Source organism: Mytilus edulis, chromosome 4 (genome assembly GCF_963676685.1).
Source record: "Mytilus edulis chromosome 4, xbMytEdul2.2, whole genome shotgun sequence".
Classification (NCBI taxonomy): Eukaryota; Metazoa; Mollusca; class Bivalvia; order Mytilida; family Mytilidae; genus Mytilus; species Mytilus edulis.
This window is the reverse complement of record NC_092347.1, coordinates 70,603,542-70,630,490: the sequence shown is the minus strand read 5'-3', so window position 1 is coordinate 70,630,490 and position 26,949 is coordinate 70,603,542. Positions and strand designations below refer to the sequence as shown.

General features: G+C 31.7%; 1 protein-coding gene across 2 annotated transcripts in view; it reads right to left on the bottom strand.

The window, feature by feature from the left end:
- Positions 1-26,949, bottom strand: part of LOC139520426 (telomerase protein component 1-like) — a 52,184-nt gene that overhangs the window by 6,537 nt on the left and 18,698 nt on the right. For both annotated transcript variants that reach the window (XM_071313024.1, XM_071313025.1), the window contains exons 17-49: positions 24,255-24,326; positions 23,786-23,944; positions 23,394-23,570; positions 22,860-23,102; positions 21,909-22,022; positions 21,286-21,406; positions 20,627-20,812; positions 20,246-20,421; positions 19,276-19,423; positions 18,283-18,459; positions 17,938-18,030; positions 17,257-17,389; positions 16,619-16,796; positions 16,127-16,233; positions 15,782-15,870; positions 14,422-14,536; positions 13,417-13,522; positions 12,732-12,900; positions 12,240-12,335; positions 11,064-11,188; positions 10,384-10,533; positions 9,881-9,986; positions 8,920-9,039; positions 8,389-8,487; positions 7,694-7,841; positions 7,122-7,225; positions 6,273-6,430; positions 5,653-5,758; positions 5,067-5,183; positions 2,550-2,657; positions 1,864-2,020; positions 916-1,064; positions 142-353 (exon numbers count right to left, since the gene is read on the bottom strand). In XM_071313024.1, coding sequence (XP_071169125.1) covers positions 142-353; positions 916-1,064; positions 1,864-2,020; positions 2,550-2,657; positions 5,067-5,183; positions 5,653-5,758; positions 6,273-6,430; positions 7,122-7,225; positions 7,694-7,841; positions 8,389-8,487; positions 8,920-9,039; positions 9,881-9,986; positions 10,384-10,533; positions 11,064-11,188; positions 12,240-12,335; positions 12,732-12,900; positions 13,417-13,522; positions 14,422-14,536; positions 15,782-15,870; positions 16,127-16,233; positions 16,619-16,796; positions 17,257-17,389; positions 17,938-18,030; positions 18,283-18,459; positions 19,276-19,423; positions 20,246-20,421; positions 20,627-20,812; positions 21,286-21,406; positions 21,909-22,022; positions 22,860-23,102; positions 23,394-23,570; positions 23,786-23,944; positions 24,255-24,326 — 4,518 coding nt within the window. The remainder of the gene's footprint in view (positions 1-141; positions 354-915; positions 1,065-1,863; positions 2,021-2,549; positions 2,658-5,066; positions 5,184-5,652; positions 5,759-6,272; positions 6,431-7,121; positions 7,226-7,693; positions 7,842-8,388; positions 8,488-8,919; positions 9,040-9,880; positions 9,987-10,383; positions 10,534-11,063; positions 11,189-12,239; positions 12,336-12,731; positions 12,901-13,416; positions 13,523-14,421; positions 14,537-15,781; positions 15,871-16,126; positions 16,234-16,618; positions 16,797-17,256; positions 17,390-17,937; positions 18,031-18,282; positions 18,460-19,275; positions 19,424-20,245; positions 20,422-20,626; positions 20,813-21,285; positions 21,407-21,908; positions 22,023-22,859; positions 23,103-23,393; positions 23,571-23,785; positions 23,945-24,254; positions 24,327-26,949) is intronic.

Below are 26,949 nucleotides of genomic sequence, written 5' to 3'. Positions count from 1 at the left end.
CCATTTAAAAAAACAACTGGCTGAGTGCTGTGTATTATAATGCACTCAACAATGGGAGTAAAAGAAGTCAAGTATTTTATTGGATTGTAGTCTTGTGTATTTATTTTATTTTTTCTATTTCAATCTATGCTGATCTCATACCTGCTTCCAGTCAATAAACCTGCTCCATTGTCTATACAACTGACAAATGTTACTGAACCGTTATGCCCTGCATCTGATGGTGTTGTTGACAACTCAGGAGCCCACAGACGGACAGACTTGTCAAGACTGCTTGTACACAATTTTCCCTGTGCGTCAGATGATACACTGAGTACTCTGTCATCGTGTCCTGACATACTGGCAAGCTCATTTGCCTAAAAAACAAATAATACAGGTGTACAGACAAACAGTTACAAGCTATTATAAATAATAAACACTTGATCTAAGCTGTGGATAATACAAAACCCAATCAAAACCATGAGAAGTAACGTGTCTGAACAACACATATGGCCCTGCTGGCATAAAAACTTGATGCCGATTTTAGGGAATGGAAATTTTCAAATTCATAAGCCCATAATTTTGGAAAAAATCAGCGGAGCAGAACCAAATATGAACTCCATCTGTAACTTATCATAGCATACTTACATACTAAAAAATCAGCTTAATATGTGATGTCCTTTAGAAAAAAGTCTGTATAACTGTTTGTTGCAGAATGACTGAATGACAGATAAGGGTAAAACTGTATTGCCTTGAAAACTTTGTTGTGTGGCCATAAAATAGATGATCCACACCAATTTTCAATTCATTCAAGATATTCCTGACATAAACCTTTGATACAAATCTCAATTGATACTCTGAATAAGGAACCAAATCTGCTTAATGAAACCTGAACATCTTTACAATCCACAATAACACACGAATTGCATGCTATCTTACCTGCAATGGTTGCCAGACCCTGACTGTACCATCATCTCCACAAGTAGCTACCAGAACATCATCCATCTTTACACCTGGACGTTTTGATTTCTTAGCCTTCTTAGCAGCCTCTGCTGTTTCTACCATATCTGCCCAGGATCTGTTTGCATCTTTAAAAAAAAAAATTGGTATTCATTACAATTTATGTCATGTAGTGAATTTTGTGCAAGTTTGAAGAAATTCTGTTAGATGGTTTTCAATGAGATTTCTATTGACAATGTGTGACACAAATGAAGTAAGAAGATGACAGTTGAAATCCCTGAATAAGTCCAGCTGAACACTGTCCGGTGACACGATAAAGTGGTTTCAGTGAAATTAAGCATTAATTAATTTCAAATGATCTTTATATCTTTATAAAAATATTGCCTGCACTTGTGTCATGACAACATCTATATTTGTGCTTATATAATTCAGTGCCATAAACAATAGACTGTTATATTTGAAAAATATAGTTTTTAAAGAATGGAAGAAAAAAAGGTATTTATACCCAAATGAAAAATAAAAGTACAGTACAATTCTTTTTATCTTGTTTTTTATTTATATTACAATACTGTTAATTAATTTAGAAATTTGTGTGATGTTTTTGTTATTGCAAAAAGTGCAACATGATTTATAGTTTTGCAAAAATTAAAACTTGTATTTTGAACACTGGTGACATTATTTGTATTTAGTATTTCCTAAAACCACAATCATTAACCACACACTTTTGCTCAACAATTTAAATAATAAATGAATGCAAAGATTCCTGAATTTTGAAAGAAAACGTCTTTAAGATCATAAAACTTTACTCAGTACAAAATATGTGCTCACAACATCAAATCCAGTATTTCTCAGTCTTTGGTACAATAATCATGCTCCACAGTTATATGATCACAAGGCCAGGACAATCATAAGCATTAATATATTTACCATCTTCTTCCTCTTCAGTGTCATCCTTGCTAGTTTTGACAATCATATCACATCCATTTACTCTCTGTGTATGTCCATACAATGTTGTTATCTCTGTACCTTTCTGTGACCATACTTTGACAGCACCATCACTACTGCAGGACACTATACAACCATACTGTAAGACAAACAGTTCAATGATGAATGATTCCTCATTTGTAATACCCAATCTTTCAATATTTAAAGTTTTCAGTAAAAAGGAAGTTGATGAGCAATGGATGTGAAAATATATCAAAAAGTTAATTTTTGCTCACTGGTTCGAAAACTGCAAAATGAGTTGATTACACAACTGCCTTTTGAATAGTTTGCTGAACAATAATCAAGTTATAAAATCAAAAAAAGGCATAAATTTACTATGCAAAGCATGCCCATGTCTTCTTAAAGTATACGAAAACAGGTATAGGCTCACACCCTACCTTGTGCATCCCTGAAGAGACATTGATTGTCAAAATGTGCATCTGGTGCAGGAAACTTGGTACTGTTTGTGTTATAACAACTTACCACCTGCTAACAGACTGACTAAATATGAAGTCATACTGTACAGTAGTACTTAAGAAAAGAAAAAAGAACATTTTAGTTTGCTCAACATATTGATTGAGTTCAAACAAATTCCCTACATATTTTGATTCCTTATTTTAATGACTTACACTATAGGATATAGCATTAATTCCAGCCATGTGACCAGTTAGTGTAGATTTCTCTGTTCCTGTGGCAGTATCCCAAACCTTTAAGTTGAAATCAACTGAAGAAGTCACCTAAAAATAGAAATATTAGTGGTAATTTTTTTTATAATGTATAAAAATAGTTCACTGATTTGATCTAAAACAATTGATTTAGACATTTGTCTCATTTTTTATCTGAATTTTATTTTATTAATAAACACACCGTATACGGCCGTGTATTGTCCGCATTTGTGTATAGTCCGCACCCCCTCTTTATCCCCAAATATCGAGGAAAAAGTCTAGTTCGCTTGTATAGTCCACGGCAACTTTTGACAAGATCGGGTCCGCGAACAATGACAGAAAATGCCGAATTTGCGTATTTTTTATATTTATTTTTTTTGCCGAGATCGGCAATATAGTAAGTATTGTTGTTGAAAAGATCGATAGTCACTTAAAACTTATGATAAGTTTTTGAATGGGATCTTTAAAGATATGTTTTTAATCTTTGTTAAAGACTGGCAACACAGTAATCATTGTTGTTAAAAGATCGATGATTAATATAAAATTATGATCAGTTTGTAAAAGAAGACTTAAAAAAATATGTATTTAATCTATTTTAAAAGTTTTCAAAAGATTCTGTTTAATTGCTCAATTAAATCGTCTTTCAGACTATCATTCATTACTAATTAATTTAAAGTCCCAAACAATGAAAGTAAGAACTGTATTCATGTAATAAATGTTGATTAATTCAATCATGTACATTTAACTATCAGCGTTATCACTTTTGATAACATTGAAAGTGGTAGCTTCCCAAGCCAATAAACTGTTTAAAATTCTAAAAATAAATATTTGGTATGCTATTAAACAAAAGAAAATTAAAGATCAAACATTTAAATTCGAAAGTTTGATGTTTAATGTTTAAAAATTGATTAGAACTCATTAAAATGTTAAAACTCTTTAATCTTATCATTTCTTTTATTGATTTGAAGAACTGCCTCAGGTTATTGAATAACATTTATCACTTGTCAAAGTTGACATGGGTAATTAATTGCTTTACACACAAACCCGTAAACTCATTCATGTAAGACGACACACCTGCACAATGTGACCTTTCACCTGGAAATATAGTTTCGTATACAAAATTCCACTTCTTTCAGGTTTACTCTTTCAGTATTAATGGTTACAATTTACAATTAAAAAATGTTAGGTCTTGATTTATTTACGTGGATAAATTAAGAATTAAACACAAAAAGTCGGAATACAAAAACTTTTGATACTTTAATCACACATTTTCAAAATGGCGCATCATGGTTTACTTATACTGTACACACGCGAATAACATTAAACAAAATCGATCTTGGGAAGATTTAACTAGGTTTCAACTTGACTATTATGGTTTTACCATTGAAGGGTTCATCTTTCATTGATATTCAGGATTCAGGTACACTGTTAAGAAGCAATAACACAAAATTGACCAAATCCGAAACAAAGCGGACATTCGATCAAAGGCTGATTTTTATGCAAATTACTAAGTCAACATTTTTATGCAAATTACTAAGTCAACACTGTTAGATTGTTTATTTTATTAAAAAAAAATAACAAAGAGTAGTCAAGAATACAGTTAGATTGTTTATTTTATTTCTAAATAATACAAAGAGTTGTCAAGAATACATTATAACATTGACAACACATGATGTTTCTGTTAACCTTGCCAAACCTCGTTCAACATCGTATCCCAACATGGAAAAAAAATGTCATGAAATTCTATAGTACTGCATAGTCCGCACCCCTTCCATCAATTTCATTCCCAGGGTAAAAAACCGCGGACTATACACCCCTTTCTACGGTAGCCATCAAAGAATTATTACCTGAAACAACAATCCAGGCTTAGTACTGTTGTTTACATTTGGACTTTTCCAATTGCATCCAATTTTTTTCCATATACACAACTGTTTTTGTCATAGTTGTGACTATAATCAACTTTTTAAATTTTCAAATTAAAAGCGTCATGCTTGCAGAGCATTTTAAATATTTAGAATTTAACTGTCAAGACTGGATAAATATCGTATTACACAAGATTTGGTAATGGAATCTGTTTCTTTAATGATTTTTAAACAATATGCAGGCAAACCTATTTCATTCTTTTTCAAATGATCTGGAAAAAATGTGTTCTTTCTATGTGACGTCATATGACATGGTCGCCATTAAGATCAATAATAATCAACGGGTCAGGAAAGGTACAAATCGAGAAAGAATTAAAGAAACAGAGATATGTCTAAACAATCTTGCCTGTATACAATTTTGGTAGTATAATACAAATGTTAAAATTAAAATAGCAACACTAAAATCACATGTAATCTATGCAAAACTTTCAAAGTTTCTTGAACCATGATGACTAAGAAGACAGGGTAAAACAACTGTCTTTGAGTACCAGAAGCAATAAATTTACACTTAAAGAATTTGTGACCTTACATATGGGCCTTTAATCTTTGTAATACTTACTATGAAGTCAGCTATATTTGACCACTGACATCCAGTTATCCAGTCTTTATGACAATCACTCAGGACATTCATTAGAAGTGGCTCTTGTTCCCAGGTCACCTGGTAAATTCTTATACTCTGATAGAAAAGAGATGAACATTATATTAAATAAATAATTATTAAATGTTAAATATTTTTATCCATACAGATTTTGTTCATTGAACTTTTATAGCTTTCTATATTAACCAGCCATGCTCATTTCTGAAAGGTGTATGGTGACTTTTAGATCCTTACATTCACATCATTTGGTCTCTGGGGATAGTTGTTTCAATCAATCGTATCACATTATTTTATTTTATATTTCAAAATACAGATGCATTTGAAGAGTTATAATATGAAATATATATAAAATATTTACAACAATCTTATTACCTTTCCTTATTTTATATTTTTAAATACAGATGCTTGTGAAAAGTTATAATATAATATACCGGTATATTTATATAAAATATTTATGGATGATACAATTTAAAGTTTTATATTAAACTGTTATATAATTTGCTGCTGAAGGTTTATCAAGTTAATTTAAGTTTTCTTTAAAACTTACTGCATCCCTACTTGCTGTTGCCAATAATGAGCCTTCACTGTTAAATGTACAGCTGGTTACTGGTCCTACATGGCCTGTTAAAGTGGAATACACTTTGAGCTTATTTCTGCAATAATAAATAAATAAATAAATATAATTACGTAAACAGTTCACTTGTCACAAAAAAGAATTTAATTATTCAAAGTATCAAGAATTCAAGCATTTGCATGTGTGAAATTCAAAACTCAGACTCAGTGATGACTGGCTATGATAAAATAGTTTTACAACTAGGACACCTAGCAAAGGCCCCTCCATAAAAAATGAATAAGAGATGAGGAAGAGATGTTTATAATACCTCTACATTCAACACTTTCTTTGAGGAAGTTTGCCTTTATCAAATGAACACGTTTAAATAAGACTAGCAATGTATGCTTGTATTAGGGTTAACAATTACATAAACCTTGAAAATCATGGCAAAAGCTGTATAAATGATATTCTGGATACATATTCATGAAAATAAACAACAGAAAACAGGACTCAAATTAACATTTTTAGCATTAAACAAATGTTAGTTATTTTTTAATTGACAGCACACTATTTTAGAACTCCTACCCCTTCCAATTTTTTCGTTAAATGCTTACTTCTTTGACAAATCTTTTTCCTTCGGTGCTGGAAACAATGTACACGTAAAATCTTCTGATCCTACAGCCATCAGTGTTTTGGTAAGTGCTACACACAATACAGGTTTGGTAAAAGTTGTCAGTCTCAAACCTCCTAAAGATTCTTTTGTACTTGTAATCTGAAATAACATAACTATTTGATTATACCCGTCAAACTTCTTCTAGCAAATGAAAAATGGAAAACGTAAAAAAAATTATGAAAGGTTATATATGTGATTGATTATTGGATATTAAAACCAATCTCAGGAACCTTGGCTATATTGTTGTGCCAGATTTTTTTGGTGGAGGAAGCAGGAGTTCCTGGAAAGCACCATAAACCTTGGACTGTGAAACTTTCAATCCTAGTCCATTAAGATTTGAGCCAAAAGCACTTTACCACCAGCTGGTTCTTACTCACCCCTTATCATTATCTCAATGACTGTTCACCCCATTAAAAGGTCTAGTTGCAAATATGTCATGCATATTCAAGAGGTTTTGTCAACCATCTAAAATTCTAGAAAAATATGGACTTGACCTTCAGTTGCTAATATCAACTTCATTATGTTTCTGGTGGACAGTTATCTCATTGGCAATTATATCACATCATCTTTTTTTATATTAAAATTCCTATAATGATTTGTCAGTACCAGTTACCATTAGAGTCAAAATTAAGGAATGGTTTTACTACTGTTGTTTTGAGCAACTTTTTCGAACAATATGTCTGTGTTAATGACATAGAATTATTAACAGATTGTGGTACATTTTTTACCTCCTGAATTCTCCCTCCATTTCACTGTTTCTGCATTATATTTTGTTACAATTCCTACTTACAGTCATTGTATTATCATCTGATCCTGCTGCTACCATACCATCTCCCACATACTTGATACACCTTACTGATGCCGTATGGAGCTTCTTGTCAAATATTTCCCATCCTACAATTAAAATAGATAAATAACAAAATTATGATTTTTTTCCACAAAAAAGGTGCTGTTCCTTAGCTTTTTATGTGATTTTTGCTGTGCATCAACTGATTTTGAGTCATGAATGGATACCCTATACCCTTTATTTTTCTTTTAAATAACGAAATCATGACTTTTTTTTCAACTTAAAAAAGTGAAATTCTTCTGACTGGTATCACATATTGATGACATTTGTAAGGTTACTTTTGACATACTTGTTAATTCACCAACCAAGGGTGACAATTTTTTATTTACTTCATGACAACTTTAATTTTCCTCCATCAGGTGATTATAAAAATTGTCTGATTTTGATTAATACGTTGCTGTTTGATTTGTTTTGGCTTTATATTAGCATATACGTTGCTGAGGAATGATAGTGGACATATTTTCTGTTGCTTTTGTAACTTGTCCCTCACCCTTAAAATAAGATTTCAATTTTACCTGTCATAACATCAAAAGCTCTGATATTTCCACTGTGATATCCAACAAATACAACATCACAATCTGGGTGAAGAGCTACCGACATGGCAGCTCCATGTTCCTCCTGACCAATACATTGCACTGGTTTACCAAGGTTACCAGACCATACCTTTAAATCAAAAATATCACATATTATTGTTTTTTTCCCTGTTAGAGTAAATTCTACAGGATGCATCTAAATATGGGCCAACATCAACAACAACATAGGTTTCTGAAATATACCCACTGTATGTTCATAATCATTAGCAGAATGCTACTTCTTATGGTTTTGTTTATGCATTGATGAACCACCAAATAAAGTGAATGCATTACTCCATTAGACCAAATACCAAAATTCATTTTGGATTGTTTGCAGAATATGACACAACAACTAGAGTTCAATTAATAAGATAATACAATTTTACCCCATCCACACTATCAAATAAAATACCCCCTTAAAAAGTTCAGATAGAAACATTTCAAATTGAAGCTTACAAATGGGACATTAATAATCTAATATAGAACAATTTCTGTAAAGACTTTTCTCACTTTGCTTAAAAAAAAACATTTGTTGACTTCATAATATTAGGTCTAGGTTAACACTTATTGTTGGGTTGCTGTCTCCATAGACATTTAACCCTTATTTATATAAACTAATAAAATACACATATCCTTACCTTGACTTTATGGTCATCACTAACTGTAATCAATTCTTTACCGGATGGAGAGAACGTCAGTTTGTTGATAGGTAATGAGTGACCCTGGATATTACCAACCTGGAGAAAGTCAAACAATATTTCATAAAGAGAGTACATAACATTTCAGGAGGCTATGAGATATATCATTGGGAAAGTAAAGCATCTTTTTTACACAGAGTAAAAGTTTTATACCAGATAACATTTCCTGATTAGGACATTTTTTGTTGTTTTTGTGGAATCCACTGGCTCAAGCAAAATTAAATATTGGCTGTTTTTTGCAGTAGCAGATATTTCATGCATATTCTGGACTAGAAATGTATTACATTTAGAGATTGTTCAATTGATAACTCATCTATCGCAGGAAAATAAAAGATGGACACCATGCCTTCCTGTCACTTTACGTAACTTTGAGATATTTTGAAATATATTTGATTTAAGGTCAATTTGACCTTCCGAATGGCTTCAAATCCATTCATTTATACATGAACACAAATGTAAGCTATTGTTTACCTGTGTTCCGTTGAAGGCTGACCATAGTTTAACATCACCATCTAAGGAGGCTGAGGCAATGTGACGTCCTGATGGAGAATAAGCTACATCCCTTACTGATGTCTTGTGTCCACGCAACACCTGAAAGAAGAAAATGTAAAGGACTAGTATCTAATATTTAATTTTGAACAAGTACAGACTTTTTATAATTCTATGAAGGATTAAGTTATCCTAAAAAAGTTCATAAAGATTACTTTCTTCATTAGTGCATTGTACAGTTGATTCACATCAGGTCACAAACTATTCAATAGTTCAATGGATTTGAGTAACCATGATTGAGTACTATAATTTATCTTAATAATCCTTAGACTGAGTCTAATATGTGATTAAAGGTCAGAATTATAGATAAATAAGAGTTGAAAGTATGTAATTGTCTTATCATGATTGTAATCAGTCCATTTTTGTTTACATTGTGGCTTAAAATCGTCAAAACATATTTTAATCACTGTGCTCACCTGTATTTCTACCATTATGCACAATTATACTCCCTATCTACAAAATCCTTAGTAGGCACTGTCAAAATGTAGTCTAAATATAAATTCTTGCATTTGAGAGGAAAATGGGAGAAAAGGCACATTTTGCAGATGCCTTTATTCTCTCAAACATAAACTCAAACCAAAAAAAGTCTTATATTACCTCAGGAATTCCAACCAATATATAGCTATATCAAACTTGCCCTTACTTAATTTGGACTGACCATACCTATAACCCTTAAACTACCCGGACCTACAACAAAACCTTACCTTACCTTAACCATAATTGAACCCTAAACCTTACAGGGACCCTAAATGTAAAAGTCTTCAAATTATCTAAAGTACCCCACAATGTTTTAACTATGTTTCCATTGAACACCTGGTTTATCTTTATACAAGATTCCTGTAAACATGGAAACACATCCTTAAATATCCAAAACAATACATACTGCTTTTCTCTTTCTGTGGAATATATCCCAGATCTTTATTGTTGCATCCCAACTTCCTGTAACGATCAGCTGACCTTCTGGGTGGAAGTCAACACAGTTCACTTGGCTGAAATTGACACAAGAATCAACGTATATTCAGCATGGTAGAAATTCAAATTTGAAATGTTACACTGTTAACCAACTTATTTTTGTGAATACTTTTTTCTGATTTACCATTTCTATCTAAATTTTCACAAATGTTTTTATACATCACTTGAGATCACTACCAGTTTTTTTTTGTTGCCTGGGGTTCATGTTGCTCATCTTTAGTTTTCTATGTTGTGTTTCATGTACTGTTATTTGTCTGTTTGTCTTTTTTTCATTTTTTGCCATGGCTTTGTCAGTTTATTAACCACTTATGATATAATGGTATTTTTTGTCTCTCTTTCTTTATATTCCAATCAACCTATCATAAATCTTTATCAAATATTTGTGAAGAGTCCAAGATTTAAATTTTTTCTTACCTTCCAACCAACAATTCACAAGATCTGTCCCCTTTAACAGCGTTCCATACTTTGACAGTACAATCCCATGAAGCTGATGCAATGAATTTTCCAGCCTTGTCTGAGGCAACTGACTGTACTCTTTTATTGTGCTGACTCAAAACATGTATCCTACAAAAAAAACACATTTCTAGAAGTCAAAATTCAACAATATTTTCCCTCTTTATTCAACATAATTTTATACAAATCAAAATATATCGCTAAATATTTTCAACTTTGCAAGGGTAGAGACCGCATGCAGACAATCATTTTTAAATATGAAATATGTTAATGTATTTAGAACATGATTGATTCTATGATAATTTAAATGACATGAATATCATAGGCATAGCAAACATTATTACTTTAAAAACTGTCTGAAAATTTTGGACAACATATTCATAGATTCAAACGGATAACATATACAGTAGAATGGACAAATTTAAAAAGGATGTTGCTTTATAGGAATCTCATTATTTCAGTCCCGATAATTCACAGATATTTTTGAGACCATAAAATGTAATTTATTAACATGTAATTGATTTCCTAATTATTAAATTTAAGATTGTACATATGAAGTCCAAAAGATATTGGACATTGTATTTGAAACAATCTTCAAATAATCAAAACTATCTTAAAATCAAGATGATATTTGTATATACCTGTGACCTTGGTCTATATGCCAAACACTGACAGCATTGTCTAATCCAGCACTACATAACATGGACTGTCCAACAAAACATACACTGGTAATAGCATTAGCATGACCTCTAAATGTATGGAGCTCCTAAAAAACAATAAATAGAGAATAGTAAATAGATTGTCTAATCCAGCACTACATAACATAGACTGCCCAACAAAATATACACTGGAGATAGCATTAGCATGACCTCTAAATGTATGGAGCTCCTAAAAACAACAAAGTAAGTAGCAAGTCTTCTAAAGTTTAAAATTAAAACAACATATATATGTATTCTACTAAATATATGATAAATGTTTAAAACAGTATTTTCTTGGGTCTATACTTGCAAATCTTACCCGTGGATTCTTAACTTATCCATAGATGCCAAACCCCTTTTGATACTATCAGTAAGAATCTATCAAATTTTACGTAATTTTGAAAAGTTTTCAGTAATTATTCAAAAATGTGCATTTACCAAAAAAATTACTGATTAGTGGTTGCAAAGTGATGTGCACTAACATGTTTCATTCAACATGTTAACTGTAGTATGTATTCCATTCATTAATTGTTCGGACGTTCTCCACTCGTACATTTTCGTTATGTCAAAGAGAAGTAGAGAAAGGGGGAAAGCTACTTCATAAAATGCAAGTTTGGCTCTTTGAAAGTCAGTTAGTTATCAAAACATAGGTTGATAACTCCTGAGAAGCCATATGCATTACATTGGCATTTTCTAAATACCGGACCAGGTCGGAAAGGTAATGATAAAAATTCGCGTTTTACAAAATTGAACTCAATGACTGGGAATATGTAACTATTCAACTTTGATCGTAATAGCGTAGTTTTAATCGCCAAATCGGAAAAATTACGGAAAAATGGTAATGGTTGGGATATATGCTTATCCAATACTTTGACCTTTTATAAGATTTTACCACAATTCTGGCCAAAAATCAAGACTTCTACCTATCCACATCATAGAGTTACAGTCCCAAACAAATAGGTATTTTTCTATACAACTTTACATATTGCTGAAGACCATATCTCCCTATAAAGATGTCTTCGTTGGATTTTTTTGTGTGTGTATTATTTGGTTTCTTTCTCATCGATATATACCTCACAGCTCCTTTAGTTTTATTCTTTTTAACAAAACCTTCTTTACCTTTCCAGTATTGAAATCATACAGTCTAACCATACAGTCCATTCCACCACAGGCAAAGTATTTGCTATCTTTGGATACAGCTACACAAGTCACTGGCTGTAAAAAATAATATACAAATTTTTAAAAAATCTAAAAATGCTGATCACAAATTCATATAATTGATAATCACCTGTACAGGGCTTCAATTTCACTTGATAATTGATTATCAAATGATTATTCAAAGCATACATGATACACAATTTCAGGAAGCTCTGATTTACAGCTCTTGAGAAACATGCGATAATAATACATGTGGTAGACCTTGCATTCAAAAGTAATTTCTGAGTTTTGACTAATGGTTAACAAGCTTATGAAAACTTCCTAGACAAAAGATTTATCAAAGTTTCCCAAAAAAATAGTATCGATCCAAGCACAACAATACTAAAGATATCAGGGACACCAAAACGATTTAGGAAATTGAACTTTAAAGTCAATAGCCCAGTTTAACATTACCTGAGGCAAATTACTGATGGTCATATAACATGGATCTGTGGTGTTAGGTTTGTTATTCCATGCTATGTATCCCTGACCCTTGGTCACTTCTCCACTATCAATGGCATCCTTGTGAACTCTAGATGTGTCTGGCTCATTGATAGCTTGCTGCCAAGTCAATGCAGGATATCTGAAATACAGTAACAAGCAATATATGAAAACATCAAGTACTTAATCCACACTGCATCTGATGGCCTTAGTAAGGTTTTGTTACCATCAGCTGATTTGTCCATGAGAAACAGATTTTTTAAAGGTTTAAACTGATGAATACTTTTTGGATGGACAACAGTGTGAGCGTTGAAAATTGGCTTTCAAATGCAACCCCCTCATCAACCAATATACAATGTCCATGAATCTTTAAATGATCAAAATGACCAAGGACCATGTCCAAAAATAATCTTTTTTTTCTGGTTTGAATTGTTTAACATTTGTCATAATGGGGATTTTTATAGCTGACTACAGGGTATGGCTTTTCTCCTTTTTGAAGGCCATACAGTGACCTATAGTTGTTGATTTCTGTGTCATTTTGGTCTCTTGTGGAGAATTGTCTCATTGGCAATCATACCACATCTTCTAATTTAAATATCCCTTTCCTACCCTCTCACATTTATCTAAAGGGATCACCCCAGATAAATAATCTACCTACCCATTTAATACATGTATCTGTCTGGAAACAAACATTTTGTATTGTTTGACTTCCTCCACATTCATCATTTTGTTCTGTTCTCTCTCTGATGTTTTGTTTGTCAGTGCTGAAAACAATCAAAACATGTTACTAAATGGAAGATAGATTTGGATATCAAAATGAATCAAATCAAATTACAGAAAGATGCCTAGTGTAGATTAATCTATTATCATGGGTATTCATTTTCATGGATGAGGAAAATATATATTTTCATGGAGATTATATTGCATAAATTTGCCAAAGTCTGCCTATAACGCCATGAACAGTTTACATACGTTCAATTAGTCCCATGAAATTTCATAAAAATTGGTATCCCACAAAGATTTTAAATGAATCAACATAAAAGCACCCTGTGTTCTAAAAGAAAAAAATCAGTTGAGTTAACTTAAACATTTCTTTCAATTCAAAATTCATACAGGACAGCAAGATATCAACTGTTTCAATATAAATTATCAGCAAACTACATGGATAATTAGTCTCTATCAATATCACAAGGCACAAATTCAGATCAGATATTTAGGGTAAAGAATGAGCAATTAGTTAATGACAACCATTCTAATGGAACAACGTTTGTAACGTTCATTTTGATTGGATAACGTCACTTTCTTACATGGCATCAATTGACAATTGATGCTATGGGATGTACGCGCAAGCGCAGACGGCATATGACAGATTTTAAATACATGTTTTAACGTTGTTTTCTGTCAGTTTCATTAGAATGGAGATAACAATATTGTATTTTAAGCTCCGACGGCATCAATTGGGGATTTGATGGTCGCAAATACTCGTTTACTGTCTCTGCTAATGCGTCGCCAGTAAACTTAATTTGCGACCATCAAATCCCCAATTGATGCCGTCGGAGCTTAAAATACAATACAGTTATATCCTAAATAGAACTATTGTGTTTAGAGACCTAATATGTCTGTTTTCTCTCTGACTTTTATGATCAAATTTAGTTTTCTTTACCTTTATCTTGATAGTCGTCCATTAACTGTGTAGCCAATCCTAGCTGACATTTGGCATGTATAAAATTCAGATTACAAAGTAAACGTTGTAGCTCTTTAAATTCACCACAATAAACCTATAATATAAGAAGAAAAGTTTGATCAAAAGTTCAGCAAAATATTGTTATACAATACATTTTAAATATCATAGTGTTAAAACAGTGTACTTTCATTTTCATCTCTATTCACTTGTGGCAGACTGAAATGAGAGTATCCAGGGACTTAATTTTCGACTCTCCCTTGACACCATTTGCGAGTATGGTCTTGAGGAAATGATGACAGTCCGTCGGAAGGGGACGACAAATGGCTGACCCGTGTTATGAGAAAGTCATATCTCTTAAAATTGAGAAAGGAAATGGGGAATGTGTCAAAGCGACAACAACCCACATTAAAGACATCCTTGTAGATATCGAAAAAGAGCAGGCTAATGCTGCTACAAGGCAGAACTCTCGCACCAGCAAAGAGGAAAGGGATTACCGGTAATATAAGTTGAAAAAACTTGTTTCCAAATCCACTATAAATAAATATGTTTAAACTTAATGAGAGTATGATCTCATATTTTTAAACAGGTTTTTCTTTTTTTATGTGTTAAGAAAATTTAATGTAAAATTAATTTTGAGAGTGAGTAGCAAATCTTAATTGTTAATAACCATTTTAAATTATACAAGATGGCATTTGATGTTTTTCTAAGCATGACCCATAATCAAAATTGAAACTAATGGCAAGCAGGAAGTAGGTTACTAGCAATTCTGCTCACATGTTACAACTCATCATTGTCAAAGTACTTTGAAATGTATGAAGATTTTTTTTAGTATATTCTAAATACTGAAAATTAAAGGATAGGAAAACAAGAAGCAATACTGTGGATTCATTAATATTCATTGGATACCAATATCGTGGATTTCGTGGGTACAGGGGAACCACAAATTTAAATATTTAACGAAATGCCAATTTTCTGACGGCATGTATGTAGACTTTGCCAAAACCAGGAAAATAAATATCCACGAATATGCAAGTTTTACTTAAACCACGAAAATTGATACCCACGAAAATAAATGAATCTACAGTATGTGAAAAATGCTAACATATTACAACTCATCACATTACTGTGGCTTTACCATTGTGGTCGCCTAAGTAAGTCAATTGCATGTCTATCATTGCATTCAAAGGCTGAGATGCATCAAGTATTGTTACAATTTTGGGCTATATTCTGACTTGAAAAATTATGTTATAATTGTTGGATGAACTAACAGAAAGTCAAACAGACAAGGTAACTGCAATAAAGCACATTCTTTTGCTGCATGTATAAAATACACACTCACCAAATGGAATGGCAATTCTGTAAAGGCTCTAGGATTATTTCCGCTGAAACTATTGGTTTTGCCTGGATCAGCTAGTTGAAAGAAGTAACCTATCAAAATACAAAATAAAAAGTTTAGATCTATGCATCACTTTTCAATTTAAAGAACAAGTGTTCTTTGTGTCAAAAAAAAAGTAGATAAATGTATCAGTGTCACAGAAACATTCATATGTCCAAATACTGGGGATTTTTTAGCCAAGGACAATGATTCAAATTGGATTTTTCTATTAATTTTTCTGTTTTTCTTGCTGTTCAGTTACATAGAAATAATAACCTTTCACACTGAAAATTATTTTTATGTACTTACCTGCCAGTAAAGAATGATATTTAGTTTCCAAGTCTGAAGAACCCTTCATGTACCTCTGTCTCACTGCAGCCTCTATGTCTTTATGAGCCAGTGTTAATCTACTGTTCCTGTTATAATAAAACATAAGAATATACAAGGAGGCAGTTACACATTTAAGTTAAAGAACAGACAACACAACCAAAAGGACAAAATAGACAAAACAACCTTCACAACACTATAGAAAACAGTTGAAAAATTACACAAAAATTGCACACAATAAAACATGGTGGTAAAATAAGGCACTCGAAACGGGCAAGTTGTTCATGTGATGGCTACAGAAGGGCTGCTTGTCCATGAAAAAATTTGGTGATTAGTGAACATTTACAGCTATCAATCCGTCAAAAAATAAAACAGTCATTTCAGGAGTTACTGACATCTCAAGACATTAGGGCAAAGAATTTAGCAAATCATTGTCTTGAACGTTACACCTTTAAAAAAATATAGAAGACTCACCAACTATCAGTTGGGTTCAGAAATGTCTCTAGGGACCTCCTCAAGTGCCCAAACACAGCAGCTGGTAACATCTGTTCGGGTGTCAATTTAATGTTTCTTATATCGTCCATTTTGAATTTATCATTTGTTAAGATGTCATGAATACTCAGTAAGTCATGTAATTCTTCTACTTGTATTCCTGAAAATAAAACAATAGTTAACACAGTATATCTATATCTACCAAAAATAAAAGTCTATTATAAACTCTAGTATCAGGGAAACTGGCTGGCTTGTTAAGTTTTCCATCAGGATTTTTTTATGTTGTATCATTAGCAAATCTACCACACCTTCTTATTTTTATATATATATTTTAGTCAGCCTATTACACTAATAAAATTTGGATGTGCACTAAAAGTAATGCACAATCTTGTTTTTTTTCTGAAAAGTAGTTATGTGCTTATAGGGAACTTTAAAAATACATTATGAATTACCATCATCAAGATCTAATGCAACACAACTTTAGATTACACATCTAATACAAACAGTGTTTGTCATTTGGCATATCCAACTTTTAAAATATCTGTTACACAACTGTGTATATATGGATAAAAGTATCTAAAACTCAACTTAAAGGTTTACAATTCTTTTTTAAAACTTACCATTTCTTGAACAGACTAACAATGAAATTGCTGTAGAAACTAGGTCAAGTCCTAAGTCTGATTCTATTCTGGATAGTACTTCTTGTAATAGTGCTGGAGTGGTATGTGGCAGGGATTTCAGCTTATTGGTAATCTGTCAAAGATTTCATGTAATCATTAGCTTATTTATAATTGTAAAATATTTAATAATCGACATTTTTGTTATGACATTTTTTCTGGAGATAACCTCTCTAATGTCATTTTGATTTTTAGTCTGTCATTTATCAAAATTGTTATGTAAATACATTTTCCCTTTCCACACATTATTTTTAGCAAATGCTTCCATAAAAAGCTCTGTTCCTTTATCTTGTCAAGTCTATGTAAGGAGTTTGTGTCATTAAGCATAAATTATGTTACACACCATGTCACTTTTACTACATTAGAAATTTAAAAGCTCTGAGTTAAAAACAGTAGGGCACAAATCTTCTTCTCACTACTTATTCACTAAACTGTTAGCCAAATTCATGCTTTTTTTCAAATTAGGAAAAGAGTCTGGTAAATTTAGACATTATGCAATGTTTTTATCATTGCAAAAATTGCGACTGAATAATTTTCTGAAATAAAATCTTGCACACTTTAACTTATATTTGATTGAATTATAATTATGCAGCATTTCCAAGATAGTTATATTTTTGAACATACCCTTTCAAACACTCCAAATACTCTGAGTTCTTCACATGCAAGCTTCAAGAAAAGAGGATTTGCTCCTTCCCTCTTTGAGAGCAATAACTTCATCTGAAGAAAAAAGAAAAGAAATCATGTTATATTATTTTCATACTAAATCAAGATGTATTAAGGGAAAAAAACAGATATCTATATCAAGATAAGGATCTTTATGAACCCTCATTTCATTTTAAATATTTTCAGTGAAATCAGTGAAAACAAATTTAATATCATTTCTCTTTTAATAGTTCCAGAGAGTTAATTTTTTTAGAAGTGACCATGTTCTTCAAAACCTCTAAAAATTTATTGACTTCTAAGTTTTACCTGGTTGTTAAATGGTGATTCATCTAAAGCCTTTCTGTGTACAGCCAAGTTGTTCCTGACAACATCAGCTTTGTCCCACATGTCTAATGGACCAACACTTAAATTGAGGGCTCCAAGTCTTTTCAAAGAACTGTTGAATTTTCCATCCTCCAATGCAGTTATCACAAATATTACATTCTAAAATTAAAAAAAGATTTTGAAACTTCAAACAGCTTAGCATTATTTTCCAGTAACAAAAAGAATAAATGAATAGTGTTACAGTCTATTTTGATGACATAAGCTATTGAGAACTGATCATTCAGAACTGTGAACAAGCTATTACAAAAACTATAATCAATGTTACCAAATATACTAAAGAGTATACTTGTAAAACCATAATGAACAAGAATGTGTCCATAGTACACGGATGCCCCACTCACACTATCATTTTCTATGTTCAGTGGACCGTGAAATTGGGGTCAAACTTATAATTTGGAATTATAATTACAAAGATCATATCATAGGGAACATGTGTACTAAGTTTCAAGTTGATGTAACTTTAACTTTATCAAAAACTACCTTGACCAAAAACTTTAACCTGAACTTTGCACTATCATTTTCTATGTTCAGGGGACCATGAAATTGGGGTCAAAACTATAATTTGGCATTACAATTAGAAAGATCATATCATGGGGAACATGTGTACTAAGTTTCAAGTTGATTGGACTTCAACTTCTTCAAAAACTACCTTGACCAAAAACTTTAACCTGAAGCGAACGGACGCACAGACCAGAAAACATAATGCCCCTCTACTATCGTAGGTGGGGCATAAAAATACTTCAACATCTAAATTATGCCATATATGATGTTTAGACTGCTTATCTTTAAAAGTAGGAAAGTTTATTTCAAATGTTTAGGGGAACATGAATGATTATCTGATTTACCTTCCCTTATATACCTGGTACAACAAATGAAAAGGGACTGAGGAACCAGTCTACACTATGGACCACATACCTTTGGTACAGGATTAGGCAGCCAATCCATTGTACTTGGCAGAAGTGTGTTCTCCATCAAGTCTAAACCATCCATGAATATGACCACTGGGGAACCAGATAGAGATCCAGCTTCAGTCAGCATCTCACCAAACTTCTGTGTTATATTTCTAAAAAGATAATATAGCTCTAATAACATTCAATTTCATTTCATTTAGTGTTTCTAGAACTTATTCAAATTTTCCTCCTCCCCCTCCCCCCCCCCCCAAAAAAAAAAAAAAAGAAAAAAAGATGACCATGTCTTATTAAGATTAATCAACAATGACCAAACAAAAAAGAGATTTATTATCACATTTAAAGACAATGCTGCATTTCAAAATCTATCCCCTCACCACTATTGCAATAATGAATACATTGCAATTGGTGTAACTTTACATTATCTATAAGATTCTTAAAAGTTATTTAATTCTTAAATAGTTCTACTGAGTTTTCAATTTGAAGAAAACAGTTCCTTAACTATAAGTCAATTTTAAGAGTCCATTGGACTTATTTCATAATAGTCTTACCAATACAGTGTTTTTCTAGAATTCATGAAAAACAAACTGATTTTAAAAAATTTATGGCAACAGAGGGCATGTAAAGTTCACAGTTATTACTTTACAATTGAAAAGATAAGATGGCCAATATGGTAAACTAGAAAGCTACCTAATGTACTACTTGTTTCTTAGGAAAACACTAATACTCCCTTTTACAAGATACTGTGGATTCTTTTATTTTCGTGAGTACCAATTTTCGTGGATTGAACAAAACTTACATTTTCGTGGACATATAATTTCCTTGTTCTGCCAAAGTCTGCAAACAAGCCAATGAAAAATTTGTTATTCGTTGAATATTTAAATTCAAGGTTCACCTGTACCAACAAAATCCCCGAAAATAATGAATCCACAGTAACCTAGGGTCATTTGAAGCTGTATTTCAAAATAAAAACTTACTTAAAATCTTCAGGAATATCAGTTGTCAGTCCAAATTGTCTTCTTATTTCATAACATAGTCTCCTTAGAGTGGCCAGGATATTTGTAGACCCTGGGGCTGCTCCAGATATATGGACCAAGATGTTGGCTGGACTATCACACTGGGATGAGTCTTTGTAAGATGTCACCAGTGAAGCCTACAAGGTAACAGACATAATAATAGCAATCTGAACTTTGAAATTTCTTCATCTAGTTGAAATATGGAATGGATATGTAGATAACAAATGGCACCTTTTTACAATTCAAATTTGAACCAAAAAAAAAAATAATGCACGATAAGACACAATAATCACTATAAATTTAGAATTGACTTAGCATGAACTAAAAAAACACAATTCTTACCAAAAGGGCTGATTTTCCTGTGCCTGGTTTTCCTGTCAGTGATATAACACCACCAGATGTCATTTCTGACATTTTTTTGAGACATTCCTTGATCAGAGTTTTCCTCCCAATAAATCTAGCTCTGTGGTTCTCTACCATTGCCTCATGTTGTTTTGTGGCATGGGTTGTTTCATCCAACATGGCATCCTGTAATAAAAGGCAGCAATTTAATTGCCTGAATGTTTCTGTTTAATCGTTGTTGTTTTTTTATATATAATACGAAGTTGTGCAAAGGTTTTATTTATAAAATTTAAGATTGTATGTTGTATAAAAATCACACTTATTTCCTAACAATAAATGTTAATATTCCATGTTTGACAGATTTAACATGATCATTTTTAAAATCATTTCTGTTTATTTCCATTTCTGGATTGTTTACGTTCTCAATTTCTTTTAAAGATTTTACCTCTTCTCAACATATTTCATTAGAGTAACACAATGGGTGTCACAGACTCACAGTTGAATCAGGATATGCCAACATTTCCATAGCACTGGGAATACCCCTGGTTTTTGTGAGGTTTTTGATACTCAGTCCTTTGCATACTATCTAGTGTTTAATGGCCTTGTTTAATTTTGTGCTGACTGTGTTGTCAAAGCAAAGATTGCAAAAATTGTCTTACCTCATCCGGGCATTGCTTCCTGACAGAATTCCACACAGAGTTAATTATTGGCATGGCAAACTTCTCTAGTCCTGAAACTATGGGCTTCCCATCAACAGATCCTCCCCATTTACAGTCATATCTACAAAGTTGGATAATATTAATTTATGTAATAAGAATAAAGGAAGTAGTACAAGAAGGTTATAATTAGGCATGTAATTTAGTAATTATTTAAAGGGTGCCTGATTATATTATAATCTGATTAACAATATTGATATATCACAAAAGACAACCACTAACAAGGAAACTGACTGCTGAATTATTTAAAACAATTGTATTTTTCTATTCTCATGTATAAATGATCTAAGCTATATTTCACACAAGTTAATAAAGGGATCTTTGATGAGTTTTTACAACCACTGGGTCAATGTATGTCACTACTGGAAGACATTTTTTTCTCAAGGGTACCACCAACCCAGTATTCAGCACTCATGTGTCAACATGAAATATCTCTGGTACAGTCATTTTCTGCTAATTGTTTGAATCATATATGGAATAGCTCAAAACACTTATTTTATTCAAATCTCATGTGCATATGTAGCCCTAGCTGTATCTTTCTTAGAACATTTACATGAAATACTTACCCTTCAATAACTTCCAGAGGTGAATTCTTGACCCTATTCTTTAGGGTAGCCATCTTGCTTTCAGCTTCTGGATTTTCTGCTACAAAATCTGATAGGAATTCTTTTGGTACATCTCTGAAATCAAATGTAACAGGGAATTTTACAAAATATAAGACCATGCTTTGACAAACATTCATGTGTTTTAGGGTTAATTGTTCCATATGTATCTTAACTGTATCTTTACTTTGTATTAGGCTTTTCCTGATTGGCTCAATGATTTTATTATAACATGTTAAGCAACTCATTTTTTATTGTTACATAAAACATTTTGGATGTTATTTCTCATAATGCATAGCTGAAAAATGGAGATATAAATGACACATCATGTTAAGCTCCAATGATTGCTTTGTAATTTGAATGTGGAAAATTCTCCACTAAGTAATTTGCGGTTTCAAATCCAATACATTTTTGGTAATATTTTCAAATATGTGATTGGGTAAAATCCCTGCAAACAATGAAAATTCAACCAATGATGTGACATTATTTTCATTTTGGGGTACAAATATTGAAGACCTGTTGGTGACCTTCTGCTGTTGTCTGCTCTATGGTTGGGTTGTTGTCTCTTTGGTACATTCCCCATTTCCATTCTCAATTTTAAATAAAGAAATCACCAATAGTTCTGAAGATTTTGAAACGGTGAATTGAAATATACTCATTACTGTGAAAGACTGAAGATAGCATTGGGAATAGACAGGTGTTCATTTACCTGGGTTAAAGTATTAAGGAATATTCAAGATGTGTCCTACTACAAAAGTTCAAATAATTCAAGTTTGTAGTTTAGGGTTCAGTTTGGACAGCACATTTTTCAGTAAATACCTATGCATTTACTTGTAAAATTGAGAATGAAAATGGAAAATGTATCAAAGAGACACCTCTGACCAGAGAGTAGAAAACTGCCAAATTTGTACTTACTTAATAAAATTATTGTTCCTGATCATCATCACAGCTTTGTCCTGTTTCTGTGCAGGATGCATCAACACTCCTAAATGCATTTCTAATTCTGTCACTGAGGCCCCTTGAGGGTAATGTTTCACCCAGTCATATTCAGGTGTATCTGGAACTGTGTATTTATCAGGCATATACCCATATCGTTCCCCTAGGATTCCAATAAAATACTGGCATTTGGAAACTTCTGATAAGCATAACTCCAATGTTCTACAAAACAATACAGTTTAATTTTAAATGTATAATGTTCTGATTGAGATAAATTTTCAAAAACAAAACATTTAAATGATTTTCTTTGTGGTCTATTTTATTTTTTTTATATCTTAAATCATTTAATAATATAAATCAACAAAAGTTAAAATTTTAATAACTATAACAATTTCATTAAAAAAAAATATGGATAGGGGCTTTATTCAATACAGATAAGTTTTTACAAAAGAAGATACATTTTGAGTCATTCAGTAAATATATTACACTAATGTCTTAATATAGAATTCTTACTTATGATGTTTTGTCTCTTCTTCTGTTACTCCCCACCTCAAGTCAACTTCATAAACATTTATAAAATGTTTCTTTCCAAGGGCACGTAACTCTGGGAAGACATATCTTGTTAAAACATCTCTCTCTCCATGCATATCTCGGAATGTTGATGATATAAAAACTCTGAAGGTTCTCCAGCTATTAAAAGAAGAAAACAGTATCAGCACATATTCATGATTCAATTACTAGATATATTTTTTTTTTATGCCAAATCATTCTTATAGAAAATGTATACTTTGTTCAACATTTTTATTCATAGTTTATCTATATCCACTAGATCCTCTACAATTGATACTCCTTGAATATTTATGAAAACACAGTTAATTTCTACTGTAACAAGTTATCCAACTTACCATGGTGTGTTGCATGGTATTGCCAGTGGTCTCTCAACAGGAACAGACCTCGCTGGTCTTGAGACATCTTGTAGTATTGGCATAGGTTTCAGTTTGAAGAATTCATCTATCTTATCAACATGCATAAGTTGTCCTCCATCACCTCTCTCAGCAATGAATCTGTTCAAAATCAAATTAAAACATAAATTGGTGTATTTGATTGATTCTTGTTTGCTTAACATCCAGTCGTATATATTTCATGCATAGTAAAGATTTCTAGTTTATGGGACTAAAAAGATATTTATTGGGAATAAACCACATGAATAATTAGCATTAAATCTTATCCTGTAAGTTTTCTGTAAAATTCTTGTCTCATACTGACAAATAATTGAAAGCTTGATATATTAAGTCAATATAACTTATGCATATGTTTTAGCAGATATATTAAGTCAATATAACTTATGCATATGTTTTAGCAGATAAATATTACCTCAGTATAGCATCACTAAATCCTGTGATATAGATGTCATTATCATTCTCTGGTTTGATACTCTCAGAAAAACTAAAAATATAACAAGATTTTTTTTTTTAAATATACAAAACATTAACTCTCAGGAATGACATTTCTAATAACAAATTTTTGTAAACATTAATAAAGAAGATTTGGTATGATTGCCAATGAGACAACTTTCCACAAGAGACCAAAATGACACAGACATTAACAACTATAGGTCACTGTATGGCATTCAACAATGAACAAAGCCCATTTTGCATAATCAACTATAAAAGGCCCCAAAATAACAATGTAAAACATTTTATTTTGGGCAGATTTTCATTAAAAATGTCTATAGTTGATAGTTTTATTAAACTATTTAATTTACACAATCGACAATAATGAAGAGACCTTGTATTGAAGTGTGGTGGTTGAAGGTGGTGGTTGTGTAATTTATTGAGAGCCAGTTTTACAGATTTTACAGATTTTTACAGACTTGATAGTGTTTTAATGTGAACTTTTATTTCCTGTATTGCCAATGAGAACCCTGAATGATGTTTTAGCAAAGTGAAAATACATTTACTGCCATTTCTCGAAAGAAAATGAGATACACGAGACAAAGAAATAGCCGATTCATAGTCGCCATCTTGGTTTTATGAAGAAATTTTAAAGAAGTTTTTAATTAACAGTCCTTTTACCTTTTAAACATAGAACACTTTTAATATATAGTGAACAGTTTTAAGAAAGACAATTGTTTTATTTAAACATTTTTTCCAAATCACTGTTTTTGAGTAGATACAACCAACAGTAAATTCAAAATGTCGAGAAGGTCAAGTAGAGAATTAGTTCCAAATAAAATATATACACCCAGCAAGAGTATTCAAACTACTAAGAATTATGTATTAAATGAGAAAAGAACTTTGAATAAAATTAAGGAAGCTGCAAATAGAGACATTGATATTCAAGCAACTTTGAAAAGGGGGAATTTAATCATACAGTTTTCATCGGCTGCATTTTTGCAATTCAATACATGCTTCGACCAGTATTTTAGCTCAAACCAAAGTTTAAAACTAACAGTACATGAAAGGTTCGATTTATCAAAGAAATTATCAGAGAGGTCAATTTCATTTGCCGACGTTAGTAATCCGTCAAAGCAGTTGTATAGGGTGAACATTTTTAATACAACATGTCGTATTGAAGTGAATGGGAAACAATTTATGTCATTCATAGATCAACTTTCTAAAATTGCATCGCATATGAGTAATGATGTAGACTATAAACATCTCAACACCAAAATTAAAGAGCAATGTGATTTTTTATTATCATCAATTAATAACGGTCATAATCCGTCAGTTGTAGTGGATAATACAAAGATTAGTCAATCTAAAGCTGTTACAAATGCTGCCGCTGGTAGTAATGACATTAAGGACCCTAAAGTATGCCCTAAATGTACTAGAAATTGCTTATCTAGAAGTGTCTGGTGTAATAGGGGTGAACATTGGATACACTATAATTGCGAAAAACTAAAAAGTGAAATGATTAACATTTTAGAGAATAATTCTGATACAAACCATTATATATGTTCAATTTGTGATATAGACTCCATAGATGATAAGCAAGTATTATCTGTGAATTCTCCCACTCATACTCAAGTATGTGATAGTATCAACTTACCTTTGGTCAACATGATTAATGAAGAATCTTTTTTAGAAGGAAATGAAATAGAATCCGATACTTCAGTAAAACATATAGATAAAGATCAAGTAATACCCAAAGTAACTTTTGCTCAATCTCTTTTATTGGAGGAATTTCCAAGGTCTTGTGCCTTATGTTTAGAGTTGTTAAATACTGATGAACAAATTTGTGAATTCTGTGATCAATCTTATCACATAAAATGTATGGGAAAAGAAAATAAAATATGTCTAGGATGTGAAGCAACACATAGTCAAAATTCTGAAAATTTGCATTTGAATATTGAAACTTCAGTAAAGAAGGTTAATTCACCTCGTCCAACTTTAGTCTGTGTAGACAAAAACATTACTGATAAATCTAAAGAAAATCAAGATAAGGATAATGAAAATAGTGTGTTGAAACAGAAAGAATTGCGTCAATTAGAACTAAAATTAAAGAAAAAAGAAGAAAGTCTGAAATTAAAAGAGTTGTCAGTGAATGAAAAACTTAAAGAGAAAACCAAGCTTCTTGATTATCTTCACCAACTTGAAGCCCGGAATTTAGAGTTAGAACAAACCATAAAAACAATGAATAGGAAAATTATTATATTGGAAGAAAATCAAAATAACTCTTCCCTGCGTAATGAAAAATCAGAATCTGGAAATTTAAATAGTCATAGGGATAATAGTGAAGATTTACTGGTACAAGTAAGGAATAAAGTCACAAAATTTATTGTGGACAAGATTGAAAATGAATTGGATAAATTATCTGACAATATTACTGAAAGCAATGATAAATTAAAGGATACACAAAATCATGTTTATCAACAAAATGTGAAAGATAACTCAGAAAATCAATATTCTCAACATAATTGGGATTACCAAAATTATTATCATCAATATCCATATTATTATGATCATCACAACTCATATTATATAAATAATTATGGAACTGTAAATGAGAGTCATAGTGATTCAGAAAGTAGATGTGATTATGAAAATCAATGGTTTCAAGATACGTC